The sequence below is a fragment of the Giraffa tippelskirchi genome, chromosome Y (assembly GCF_054371585.1).
Source record: "Giraffa tippelskirchi isolate mGirTip1 chromosome Y, T2T-mGirTip1v1.2.pri, whole genome shotgun sequence".
Taxonomy (NCBI): domain Eukaryota; kingdom Metazoa; phylum Chordata; class Mammalia; order Artiodactyla; family Giraffidae; genus Giraffa; species Giraffa tippelskirchi.
The window spans coordinates 7,616,697-7,630,711 of NC_137290.1; the positions used below are offsets into that span (position 1 = coordinate 7,616,697).

Sequence of the window (14,015 nt, forward strand, 5' to 3'; positions counted from 1 at the left end):
CTTGGGGGTGCTCACTCTTAACATGTATTTGTTTACTGTAATCAAATTGGAGTTGTTTCCTAGTTGTCATGGATTCATGCATGTGGCTCAGCTGGTGAAGAATCCACCTGCAATGTGGAAGACTTGGGTTTGATATCTGGGGTGGGAAGATTCCCCAGGAGAAGGGAAAGGCTAACCACTCCAGTATTCTGGCCTGGAGAATTCCATAGACTGTATAGCCTGTGGGGTTGCAAGGAGTTGGATGCCACTGAACGACTTTCACTTCACTTCACTTTGTGCATGTTTACCTCAATCAAAATACTGGAAACGTTATTAATATACAAAATTTTGTGTTTTTAGATGAATGTTTATTTCAAGTGAACTCATCTTTTTCAGATTGAAAACAAGTTTAATAATCACTAAGTATGATTTTTAAATAAAATTTTCAGGTAAGTGGAGAGTTACATTTGGTCATGTTTCAGAAAAAATTTTGTGTTGGAAAGACTATATGGGGGGGTAAATGAAATCTCTGTTGGTTGTAGTTTGAAATATTTATAGTGAATTATGCTTTTTGTTTTTCTAACTTTACCAAAATACTTGGTGTAATGGTATCATATAAATTAAATGTTTTTTGGCCTATGTAGGTACAATTGGTCACGTTGCTCATGGAAAATCTACTGTGGTAAAAGCTATTTCTGGAGTCCACACAGTCAGATTCAAAAATGAACTAGAAAGAAATATTACAATCAAGCTTGGGTATGCTAATGCCAAGGTATATAGTATGTTGTGGAAGGAGAAACGATTTTACTTGGGTTTCAAATATGCAAATGAGAATTTAAATTTATTTTCATTGAAATTTTTAGATTTATAAACTTGTTGATGCAAGTTGTCCTCGGCCAGAATGTTACAGATCTTGTGGGAGTAGTACACCTGATGAGTTTCCTACAGACATTCCAGGGACCAAAGGGAACTTCAGACTAGTCAGGTGATCATTTTTATGTTAAATACACGTTTTTTTTCTTTGTGTTTATCGAACTATTTAATTGAGTTAATGATTCAACTCTAAGCCTGATGCAGATGCATTTTTGCCAAAACATTTTCTAATAAAATTTAGAGCTTACACTTGTTGCTGATAACCTTTTTAAGGATTCTGTTTAAATATAAGCTAAAATGTGCACATTTGGGTTTTCTAGAGAAATACAATGGAATCATTATATTCAGTGGGGTCCTTCTGTCCACTCTTCCAATATTGTTACATCTTTGTCTCAGTTTTGCGTGTCTATATCCATTTTTGGAATGTTGCATATCTTGTTTCTTTCGAACGCTGACATTTGTCATCTAACGTGTAGGTATTAGGAGTACCCTAATTTTACATCATAAGGATATTAATACTCAATTTTTGAGAATGGTAAGAGTTCTGAAAGCATAGTAATTTTTGTTTTTAAGTACTGAGTTCTTTGCATTAGACTGGCAGGGTCACTCAGTCTTTCAAGACAGTGGAGAGCCTTCAGTAAATTTCTTTTTTGAGTGAAAATTTCCATTCTGATAATGCAGTTGTGGCTTGTTTAATGTATATTGTTGCTTGTTTAAATAGTTTCTTTCACATTATATGGTTGCAGTTATAGTCAGTGAAAACATCAGAAATCTCTTAAGCTTCTTTAATAAAAGTTTTAAAAGCTAAAATTATTTTAAAAACCTACATTTTTAATACATGGTTCACAATTTTTTATTGTAAGCATTTTATGCCTAAAATTATTAATAATTGCAAATGTAATATTTGATTTTCCAAACAGTCTGCTCCATATGTTTTCATTTTTAACTTTGAAATAATTGTAGAATAACAGAAAGTTGGCAAGATAACATAGGAGACCTGTACAGACTTAATTGATTTTGCCCCAGTAGTCATGAAGTGTTAGTTGCTCAGTCGTGTCCGACTCTGCGACCCCAGGGACTCGAGCCGGCCAGGCATCTCTGTTCGTGGGATTCTCCAGGCAAGAATACTGGAGTGGGTCACCATTTCCTTCTCTAGTAGTCATAATATAATACCAAAGCAAAGCACTCTCTGTTGGTGTACGTACATATATCTACTTTATTTTTATATGCTCCTGTAATGTCGCTACTTTCTGAATAACAGAAATGTTATTTCACTACAAAGGTTAGTCCATTACCCTCCACTGTTCTTAATCCCTGGCAAATACTAGTCTAGTCTCTTAACTGATTTTTATACATTTCAGGAATGTTGTGTATGTTGAACACAGTATATTGCCTTTGAAATTGACTTTTCCACTCATTTCAGTATTTTTGAGATCCTTCAAGGCTTTTGAGCTTACTAGTAATTCATTCTTTTGGTTTTTTTTGGTAGACTATTTTTTTAGAGAAGCTTTATATCTAAAGCTTCAAATGAGTACTGAGTAGAAGGTACAGATTTTCCTTATACCCTCAGCCTGCAAGCAGAGTCCGTCTCATTTTCAGCATTCCCTACAAGAGTTGTATTATATTTGTAACAGTTGATGAAATGTGTTGACACAGCATTATCCAAAATCCATGATTTACATTAGTGTTCACTCTTGTTTTACGGTCTACAAATTTGCAGAAATTTTTAATGACGTGTTTGTCCTTTTACTGTGTGTTCCTTATACTGTGTTACAGAGTGATTTTCTTGCCGTAAAATCCTCTGTATCCTCCATATTCATCTTTCTCTCCTCTGTAATCTTTCTCTCCTCTCTAATCCCTAGCAATGACTGATATTTGTTTCTCTGTGATGTGAAAGTCGCTCAGTCCTGTCTGACTCTTCATGACCCCATACAGTCTGTGGAATTCTCCAGGCCAGAATACTGGAATGGGTAGCCTTTCCCTTCTCCAGATTTATTTATCTAGTTTTGCCTTTTCTAGAATGGTAAATAGTTGATATTTTAGCCTTTTTCTATTGACATCTTTTACTTAATGATATGTATCATATGTATACTTAATGTTTTGCATCACCTTGTAATTGGTAACTTGCTTAATGGCCTTGAATAATATGTTCTCTAGGGGTATTTCAGCATATGTGTATATTTATTTACTTACGAAAGGATATATTGATTGTTTTTAAGTTTTGGCAGTTATAAATAAAGCCATTATAAATATGCAAGATTTTTTGTGTATATAGACATACATAAATTTTCAGTTGACTTGAGTAAATAAAAAAGTGTATTTGCTGGACCAAATGGCAGAAGGATGTTTGCTTTTGTGCGAAAATACAAGCTTTTAAAATATGGCTCTACCATTTTGCATTCCCACTAGTGATGAATGAGAGTTCATATTTTTCCATATCCTTGTAGTATTTGGTGATTTTGGTGTTTAGAATTTTAGCCATTCTAGTAAAGTTTTTTTTGCGTTAATTTTCATTTTCCTGTTATGTGATGTGGGACCAAATAATCATGTGATTATTTTCCATCAGTAAATCTTCGGTGGGGTGTCTTAGACCTGTTTTTTTTAACCAAGTTCTACATTTTGATTTTTAAGAGTTATCTGTACACTTTAGGTGGTAGTTCATATTCAGATACGTCTTTTGAAAATATCTTCTGCTACTTGGCTTGTCTTTTTATTCTCTTGACAGTGTCTTTACAGAGCAAAAATTTGTAAGTTTAAAAAATTTTTTTTTTGTTTTTTTTTGGGAGAGTCCTTGCCTTGCACATTGTAGGGTTTTAGTTCCCCAATCAAGGATGGAACCTGCGCAGTGTGCTGAGTCCTGCTAATCATTGGATTTCCCAGGGAATTCCCAGAAATTTCTAATTTTGAGGAAGGCCAGTGTATCAGTTCTTTTTTTCTATGGTTTTGGTATTATGCCTGAAAAGTGATCACATTCCAGGTCATCCATGTTTTCTCCAGTATTTTCTTCTAGAAGTTTTACAGTTTTATGATCCTTTCTTGAGCTAATTTTTGTACCAAGTACAAGATTTCTGCCTGGATTTTTTTTTTTTTTTTAACATGTGGATGTCAGTTCTTAAAGCATTGTTTGTTAAAAAGACTGTCTTTGCCCTTACATCTCTTTGAGAGATCAATTAACTCAGTACAACTTTATTTCTTGGGTCTTTGTTCTGTTCTGTTAATGTTTGTCTGTTTTTCACATACTGCAATGTCTTGATTACTGTATCTTTATACTAAGTCTTGAAGTGGGCTTGTGTCCTCTGGTATTGTTATTGTCATTAAGTACTGTGGGCTTTTGTGGGACTCACCTCTGCATATAAACTTGTATTTTTTAAAATTTTTGCTTGTGTTGGATCTTTGTTGCTGCATGGGCTTTTCTCTACTCGTGGTGAACAGGGGCTGCTGTTTCTTTTGGTGCTTAGGCTTCTCATTGCAATGACTTTTGTTGTGGAGCACAGACTTCAGTTGTTGTGGTTTGTGTAGTTGTGGTTCCCAGACTCTGGAGCATAGTCTTAGTAGTTGTGGTGCCCATGCTTAGTTGCTCTGTGGCATGTACTATCTTCCTGGGACAGGGATCAAAGCCACGTCTCCTGAATTGGCAGGAGAATTCTTTCCTACTGAGTCACCAGGGAAGCCTTGCATATAAGCTTTAGAATCAGTTTGTTATCAATAAAATGACTTGCTGGGATTTTCATTCAGATTGCATCGTATCTTTAGATCAGTTTGAAGAGAACTAACATCTTGATGGTTATTTAGTTTTTCTATCCATTGCATGGGATCTCTCTTTAATTTTTTGGCTTCATTCATCAGAATTTTGTAGTCTTCTTCATACAGATCTTATGCATGTTTATTAGGTTTATACCTAAGCATTTTTATTTTTAGGGGTGACAATATAAATGGTTTGTGTTTTTATTTTTACATTCTACTCATTTATTGCAGTCATTTAGGAAGGTGATTGACTTGTATAAGTTAACCTTGAATCTACAATCTTATGTTAATCACTCATTAGTTTTGGGAGATTTTTTGTTGCCTTTAACAGTTTTTCTGCATAGGCAGTCATGTTATCTATGAAGACAGTTTTATATCTGCCTTTCTAATCTGTCTATCTTTTATTTCACTTTCATATTTTTATTGTATAAGCTGGGACTCCATTGTGTTCAAAAGCATGGAGAAAAAGGGACATTTTCCCTTATCTTAGTAAAGAGCGTTGAATTTCTTAACCATCAAGTATGACATTAGCTGTAGGGTTTTTGCAGATACTTTTTATTACTTTGAGATTGCCATCTGTTCCTAGTTTGGTAAGAGTTTACAAATGGATTTATGCTTTTTGTGCATTTCTTGATACGATTGTGATTATGTAATATTATGATTATGTGATATATGTGGTTATGTAATATGATTATGTGATTTTTCCTTTAACCTTTTGATGTGATGGAAGGCATTGATGGATTGTCAGGTATTGAATCAGCCTTGTATACTTTAGTTAAATCCCACATGGTGATATTGTTGGATTAGATTTGCTAATATTTTGTTTAAGATTTTTGTATGTATGTTCATGAGAAATTTTCCTGTAGTTTTCCTTCTTGCAGTGCCTTTGTTTGGTTTAGGTATAGAGTAATGTGTACCTCATAAAATGAGGAAGTATTTCATTTGCTGTTCTCTTCTTAAGATTCTGCAGGGAATCAGTATGATAACTTTCTTAAATGTTTGGTAGAATTCACCCAATGAACCCATTTAGGCCTGATGTTTTCTGCTGGTAGAGGTTATTTGTTGATTGAATTTCTGTAATTAATACAAACCTAATCAGATTGCTCAAATTGCTGTATGGGCTTAATGCTAACCCTATCAAAATACCAGCAAAGTTTTTTTGTTTGTATACATACTATTTTAAGAAAAGATAATATCAGGTATACAAATCAGAAAGAAACCTTGCTTCATAAGTAGGGTTGCAGGATACAAAGGCATCACACAATAGCTCACTGTATTTCAGTGAACTAGGAATGAACACTTACATACCCACCCAAATTTAAACTACTATAGTCTCCAAAAGATGAAATACTTCAGATATAAAACACCATCGGTTTAGAAGATAGAAATATTTCATCATTCTATAAGGAGAACTTTATCCTTTATCAGAACTAGAAAAAGACATTTAGTTCAGTTCAGTCACTCAGTCATGTCTGACTCTTTGCGACCCCATGAATCGCAGCACACCAGGCCTCCATGTACATCACCAGCTCCTGGAGTTTACCCAAACTCATGTCCATTGAATCGGTGATGCCCTCCAGCCATCTCATCCTCTGTCATTCCCTTCTCCTGCCCCCAATCCTTCCCAGCATCAGGGTCTTTTCCACTGAGTCAACTCTTCACGTGAGGTGGCCAAAGTATTGGAGTTTCAGCTTCAACATCAGTCCCTCCAATGAACACCCAGGACTGATCTCCTTTAGGATGGACTGGTTGGATCTCATTGCAGTCCAAGGGACTCTGAAGAGTCTTCTCCAGCACCACAGTTCAAAAGCATCAATTCTTCGGCGCTCAGCTTTCTTTATAGTTAGACTCTCTCATCCATACATGAGTACTGGGAAAACTATTACACAAATGACATTAAACAAAAAGACATTATGCAAAAGGGAAAGCAAGGGAAAATATCTCTTATGAGCATATAAGCTGAAATCTGTGAACATTACACAGCTCTGAAAGAAGTGAAGGAAAATCTAAATATGGATTGAAAGCTCAACCGATACACAGGTTGAATGCAGCTTTTATGAAAATCCCAGCAAAGTTAGGAAACAGAGAATTAGATCCCCTCCAATATGTCCCAGCTGAGTTTTGGCAAATGTGTGGAAGGAGTTCTGCAGAAGAGAATAGGGTATTCAACTAACAGGTGATGGAGCAATTGAATGCTTAAAGGCAAAAAAATAAGCCTAGTTTTAAATGTAATATCTTGCATTCAAAATGTATATTTTCTTTGAACATTTGTGTGAGCTCATCTATTTTGAGTTCATACTTGAAATACAGCCAAATTTGAGTATTAAATGGATCAGATAAAACTGTAAGAAACCTTTAAGAGAAAATGTAGGCAAAAAAGTTGAGAATGTGGAATTTACTCTGATCTTTTAAGGTATTATGGCATGATGCATTCCATGGGAAAAAAAAATTGGTAAGTTGCGGTACATCAGGAATAAAAGTAATTGCTCTGCAAAAGATCTGTTGCAAAGGTCAGAAGACTTTTACTGACCCAGAGATAACATTTGCAGACAACATGTCCAGAAGTGACTAGAACAAATAACTCTCAACTCAGCAGTTGAAAACAGTTGATCAAAGTAGAGCTTGTTAGTTGCTCAGTCATGTCCAACTCTGTGACCCCGTGGTGTGTCCATGGAATTCTCCATGCAAAATAATGAAGTGGATTGTCACTCCCTTCTTCAGGGGATCTTCCCAACCCAGGGATCAAACCCAGGTCTTCTGCGTTGTAGGCAGGTTCTTTACCATTAGAGACACCAGAAGAGAACAGTCTAAAGATATGGAGGTCATATTTGCAGGCAAATAAGCACATTTCTTAAAATTCATGGTTTGACTTTAAATCCAGAATATTCCTAGTTTATTATTGTTGTTAGTTTATTATTTCCATTTATGCATTCTATAAAGTCAGGGTCTTTTTCACCTTGGGACATATCTCAAGCTGATTAGAGCCTAATCTTTGGTTAAATTATATCTGCATATAGCTAATTTTATCTGTTTTGTAATAGGTCTTCAGTCATTTTAATTTCAAAGATGGTAGTGTCATTTCAGACTTCAGAAGCATCATGGTATATAGCCACTCTGTAGCAGGATTAATTTCTTTCAAAATAATTTAGCTATTAGAAGTGTATGGATGTCTGAGTACTAATTGATATTAAAGCTGGTTATTATTTCTTGATTATTAGACACGTTTCCTTTGTTGACTGTCCTGGCCATGATATTTTGATGGCTACTATGCTGAATGGTGCAGCGGTGATGGATGCAGCTCTTCTGTTAATAGGTAAGTAACATTATAATTGGTTTCACAAATAAATGTGGAGTCCATTTAGCATGGAATATTTAAAGGGGAGGTAGAGTCTCTCACGCCCATAATTGAGAATAGGTGGATGATCCAAATTAGTATAGATGAATGCTTGCCAGCTATCATGAAATAGTAAGCTAAGTTGTACTGGGGTTGTTGTTTAGTGAGAATTCTAAGACTTCAGTTCAGTTCAGTCGCTCGGTCGTGTCTGACTCTTTGCCACCCCATGAATCGCAACACGCCAGGCCTCTGTCCATCGCCAACTCCCAGAGTCTACCCAAACCCATGTCCATCGAGTCGGTGATGCCATCCAACCATCTCATCCTCTGTCGTCCCCTTCTTCTCTTGCCCCCAATTCTACCCAGCATTAGGGTCTTTTCCAGTGAGTCAGCTCTTCGCATGAGGTGGCCAAAGTGTTGGAGTTTCAGCTCCAACATCAGTCCTTCCAATGAACACCCAGGATTGATCTCCTTTAGGATGGATTGATTGGATCTCCTTGCAGTCCAAGGGACTCTCAAGAGTCTTCTCCAACACCACAGTTGAAAAGCATCAATTCTGCAGCGCTCAGCTTTCTTCACCATCCAACTCTCCCATCCATACACGACTACTGGAAAAACCATAGCCTTGACTAGACGGACTTTTGTTGGCAAAGTAATGTCTCTGCTTTTAAACATACTATCTAGGTTGGCCATAACCTTCCTTCCAAGGAGTACGTGTCTTTTAATTTCATGGCTGCAGTCACCATCAGCAGTGATTTTGGAGCCCAAAAAAATAAAGTTTGACACTGTTTCCACTGTTTCCCCATCTATTTCCCATGAAGTGATGGGACCAGATGCCATGATCTTAGTTTTCTAAGAGTAGTGTGGGGGGAAAAGTTTTTTTAAGACAACAATGCATTTTTCTTAGTGTCTTTTTTAGAGTTTTTAAAATAGTATGTTGGGGGCAGGGAAGGTATTTTATAAATGGCAGTGAGTTACTCAGTGCAGTATTGACATAATTAAACGTGCTTTTTAACCATGCACAATCATGTGAAATACTGGTGTAAAGGGCTGTGTGAATGTTTTCAGAACTGGAGTTGTGCTTTCTTTTGTGAGATCTTAAGGTGAATTTTAAGGGTCAAATGTAAAGTTCATGGGCATTGTCTCCACAGAAGACCACTTTTGTTTCTGATACCCAGGTACAAATTCAGGGAGTTCTCTAAATCATCCTGAAGTTTGATAACTTATTAGAGTTTTAAAAAAACTCAGTGAAAGGTGAGTTTTTGAATTACAATTACAGTTTCTTATAGGGAAAGGTGCAAAATTAAGTTCAGTGAAAGGAAGGGCACAAAGGGCAGAGGCCAGCAAAGACAGTCTTATATAAAAAGCATTTAGCCTCCACCCAAAAAAGGTTTAGTCCTTGCATTTGGGCTGCTTGATTATAAACCATGTTATTTCTGACAGAAGTGTCCTTATTCAGAGCAGGAGTTGACTACACCTAATGTTAAGGGTAAAATTGCTACACCTGATACCCTTAAAGAGGGTGGCCATGCCAAAAAGAGCAACCATGTGATTTATGGTAGGAGACTGTGGAAATGAGAGCTCCATTGATGTAAGACTGTGCTTTTCAGCAAACCTGCAGAATAAGTATGGGGCAAGGCAACTAAATATCACAAAACGAAATGATCATTGGGGTACTAGACAAAATATGCTTTTTAATAATATATTGTCAGACCTTCATTTCTCCTCATGTGATCCTACATAACCTTCCCATCTGTCCTTGTGACTGGATAGCTGTGTTGAGGGGAAACAAGTAGCCTCCATGTTGGAAATCATTGTGTGTCTTTTTAAGCTGGGAAGTGTTCCATTCCTTTTGCAGTATTCTTTTCATTAGATCTGTCTCACATTTAAAGGGAAGGATTTCACAAGGGTGTGAATGCCAGATATGGGCATCATTGAACATCTTGTGGTTGTCTACATTTATGGTTGGTTGATTACAGTTCATAGACTGCATTATGCAACTTTTCTACTCTTAACTGTTCTGGAGCTGTGCTAGGCCAGAATATGCTGCAGACTACATAGAACTAGAGGGGTATATGTAATACCTAAGTATAGCCTGAAGGAAATCAAATTAGTTGATTTGATTGTATTGTGTGTAGGGTCAGGAATAGGAGTTAAAAAATGAGGGCATCCAGATGTTAGGTTTAAACTTGTGAACTAACTCTGATCACACATCTTTTTTGTGTTTTAATTCTTCGTAATCTCCTTAGCTGGTAATGAATCCTGTCCTCAGCCTCAGACTTCTGAACACCTGGCTGCCATAGAAATTATGAAACTGAAGCATATTTTGATTTTGCAAAATAAAATTGATTTGGTGAAAGAAAGTCAGGCTAAAGAACAGTATGAACAGATCCTTGCGTTTGTACAAGGTAAGGCACTGTAATATTTAATAAGTGTGTGAGTCAAGTTTTAAGATAAACATTTAATCATCAAAAATGAATATATAGTTTCTAATCCCTGTTTCTCTGTACTACTCAATGCCCTTTAGCCAGTTTGTAGAAGCAGTGAAACTTACTGAGTTTGTTGTTAGAGTTTGACTTGCATGTTAGATAGGAAAAACGTAATAGTCTGTGAATGTTACCAGTTGGGTTTCTTCCAAATGGCAACATGTTACTTTTGTTTTTTTTAAAAATGACTATAGATCAGCTTTATTATCATGGTAGTGAAAATACGTAAGAGCTGATATTTGTGTGTGATCCTTGCATTGAAGTCATGCTAGTATTGTCTATATAATTCTAATCTTAGTGTATATGTTTTCAGAGTGAGGGCTAATGCATTGTTTTTTAAATTCTTTCCCAGTGATAGTAAAATGAGTAAGTGTCATATATATGTTAGTCTGTTTTCTAATTATTCACACTCTCTCCTTAAGAATCTCTTTGTAGTACTGCAAGTGACAATCATTTCTTTAATCTATAATGTTTTTTTCCCTAAAACATAACGGTATCTATTTGGGGCAAGACATAACTCATATTATTTTTTACGTTTGACTTTTTTACCTGTTAGATGGTCTAGCTTTATTAGCCAGATTATGTGATAAAAGTTAGGCCTGTAAATTCTCTATTTGGTCTATTCTGTTGACTTCTTAATATTGTGCTTTTCTAACAGAATGGTAGCTTTCCATATTTTGCTGACATCTGTTTATGATGTCTGAATATCTGTTTTTAGTTATCTTTTGTAATTTGTGGAGCAAATTTTCAAAAACTAATGAATTTTGATCTTTCTGAATTTTGTCATATAGGTACAGTAGCAGAAGGAGCTCCTATTATTCCAATTTCTGCTCAACTAAAATATAATATTGAAGTTGTCTGTGAGTATATTGTTAAGAAAATTCCAATACCTCTAAGAGACTTTACTTCAGAACCCCGACTTATTGGTAAGGACTTAAGCTGTTAGCCTTTAACTGTTGACTGAGTTTTTCTGCATTGTAGATTTGCTTTTAAGGGCACAGAGGTAATGATAAATTAGAATGTTTGTGTGCTTTTTTGAATTTTAACATAGGGAATGAGTTTATGTGTACCACAGGCAACATATATATGTATATACACATATGCATATATGTCATATATATGTACTTATATATATAGGTATATGTGTCAATGAAGTGAATTTTTAAGTTTTATGTATTAGATCGATTCTAAGATTATGTTGGCAATGCTAGATTGATTGAAGAACAGAATCATGAATGAAATAGAAACACTAATTTTTATTAGGTAATCAGGAATAGAGTAATATAGTGTTAGAATAATAATAGTGTTCTTTTATATAGACATAATGTTTTAAACAGGAACAGGAAAATAGAACCTCTGTACAAATTATTTTCACATACTGTTAATGAAGATTTTCATGTTCTTTTTGCCTGAATTTTGTAGTACCACTACTGATGATTACATCAAGTTTGTGTTTTTTGTAAACAAGTTTGCAGGAAACTTGAACCTTTCTGTATACTCCTCTGGGCATCCTGTATGTTTTATGGAGAGTGTTCCTTTGAGTGATTATGAAACACACTCTTTGATAAGTGCCACTTTTTATAAGTTAATATAGTCCTAGAATTATTTTGTAGTTTTAAAAATAAGTTTTTGTCACATAAATTCTAATCTAAAGATATATAAGAGAAGAATTCAGTCCCACAGCACTGGTAACATGTGTATTTCCAAACATCTTTTTGTTCATATCATTATATAAACCTAGGTGCATATGTAGTCGTTTACTGAGTGTAAGATTGTACTCTGGAAATGAATTTCATAGCTGCTTCTTTTTTTAATTGTATGTGAGGATCACTGCAATAGTTTGGTAGGGCTGCCATAATAAAACATCACATAATGAATTTACTTCTCACATATACATGGGCCAGAAATGTGATGTTAAGGTCCTTCCGGATTTCTTCCTCCAGAGGCCTTTCCTCTTTGACTTGCAGAGGGCCAGATGGTGCCTTTTGTCACACGATTTTTCCTTTGTATGTGTACAACCTTGCTACCTCTTTGTCCAGATTGCCTGTTTTTATAAAGACATGAGTCAGACTTGGTTAGGGCCCATTCAGTGACCTAATTTTACCTGAATTACCTCTTCGAAGGCCTGTCTTCAAATACAATCAGATTCTGAGATCCTGGGTTGAAAGGTTAGGACTTTAGCATGAGTTGCAGGGAATGAGGCCACACTTTATTTAGCCCAGAATAATCAAGCCTTCACTTAATTTTTATCTGTATAAAGTACTTATTTGTCTTTTCTTTTGTAATAGTTGTTTAATTCCATGGTATAAATAGAGCTTCAACATGTCACTTAACTGACTGACTTATTTTCATTTTTCCAATAGTTAAGACCATAATAAGATTTGGAATAATGATATTTTCCCACAGACTCAACTCTAAGGTGTAGATCTTAGCTGCTTCTGAACACACACATGCTCACAAAGTTAACATGAATAAGGATCTGATTTAACTAACAGGGTGAACTTTATGGTTTTATTTCCTTTTTTCCTTTTCCCCTTCCCAGTTATTAGGTCCTTTGATGTCAACAAACCTGGCTGTGAGGTTAATGATCTTAAAGGTGGTGTGGCTGGTGGTAGTATTTTAAAAGGAGTGTTAAAGGTGAACTTGATTTTGAACTTTTCTTAACTAGAACAAATTTTAAAGATGGTAAAAACAAAATTTCAAAATTAACTTAAAAACACATTGTTTACTATTTAATATTTTTAATGTGTCTTTCAATCATGCATGTGTTATAAGCTGGGTAACTGAATGGTGGTTGTGTTTAGAGATGTACTAGTCAGGTAATTATCTTGTCCCACATATTTTTATAACTCAATGTTTCAGGTGAGCCAGGAAATAGAAGTCAGACCTGGTATCGTTTCCAAAGATAGTGCAGGAAAACTCACGTGTAAACCAATCTTTTCCAAAATTGTATCACTTTTTGCGGAACACAATGATCTTCAGTATGCTGCTCCAGGTGGTCTTATTGGTAAGGATTTCACTTAACATCTGTAGGCTTCTGATAGCATCTGTTCATGTCACTTTTGTGTGAAATACACTGAGTCAATATCTCTAATTAGGTATTTTAAGTGAATATCAAGGAGTGGGATGCACAGGTATATTCATAATTGAATTGTTCACTGTAGTATAAAACAATTTCATGTTTATTAAAAAGAACTTGTAGGGAATTTTTTGGTGGTCCAGTGGTTAGGACTCAGGAATTTCACTGCTGTAGGCCTTGATTAATCCTTCATTAAGAAATTAAAATTCTGTAAGTCATGCTCTCTTTGTGGGGGCAGGGGTTTTATATGTAAAGAATACATTTTAATTGCTATTAGGAAACTGCTCTAGAGCACAGGGTGCTCAGCTTGGTGCTCTGTGATGATGTAGAGGGGTGGAGTGGTAGGGGGAGGGAAACTCGAAAGGAGAGCTCTGTGTATACATAAAGCTGATTCACATTGTACAACAGAAATCAACACAGCACCTATTGTGTTGTACTAACAACACTTACTGGAGAAGACAGTGGCACCCCACTCCAGTACTCTTGCTTGGAAAATCCCATGGACGGAGGAGCCTGGTAGG

General features: G+C 35.6%; 1 protein-coding gene across 2 annotated transcripts in view; it reads left to right on the forward strand.

The window, feature by feature from the left end:
- LOC145537628 (eukaryotic translation initiation factor 2 subunit 3, Y-linked-like) overlaps positions 1–14,015 on the forward strand; it is a 29,942-nt gene that overhangs the window by 2,025 nt on the left and 13,902 nt on the right. Inside the window, exons 3-9 of one of the 2 annotated variants that reach the window (XM_081568398.1) lie at positions 624–751; positions 843–964; positions 7,815–7,909; positions 10,179–10,337; positions 11,207–11,341; positions 12,958–13,052; positions 13,278–13,422. In XM_081568398.1, the coding sequence (XP_081424524.1) occupies positions 624–751; positions 843–964; positions 7,815–7,909; positions 10,179–10,337; positions 11,207–11,341; positions 12,958–13,052; positions 13,278–13,422 (879 nt within the window). The remainder of the gene's footprint in view (positions 1–623; positions 752–842; positions 965–7,814; positions 7,910–10,178; positions 10,338–11,206; positions 11,342–12,957; positions 13,053–13,277; positions 13,423–14,015) is intronic. The other variant, XM_081568399.1, reaches the window with a different exon arrangement.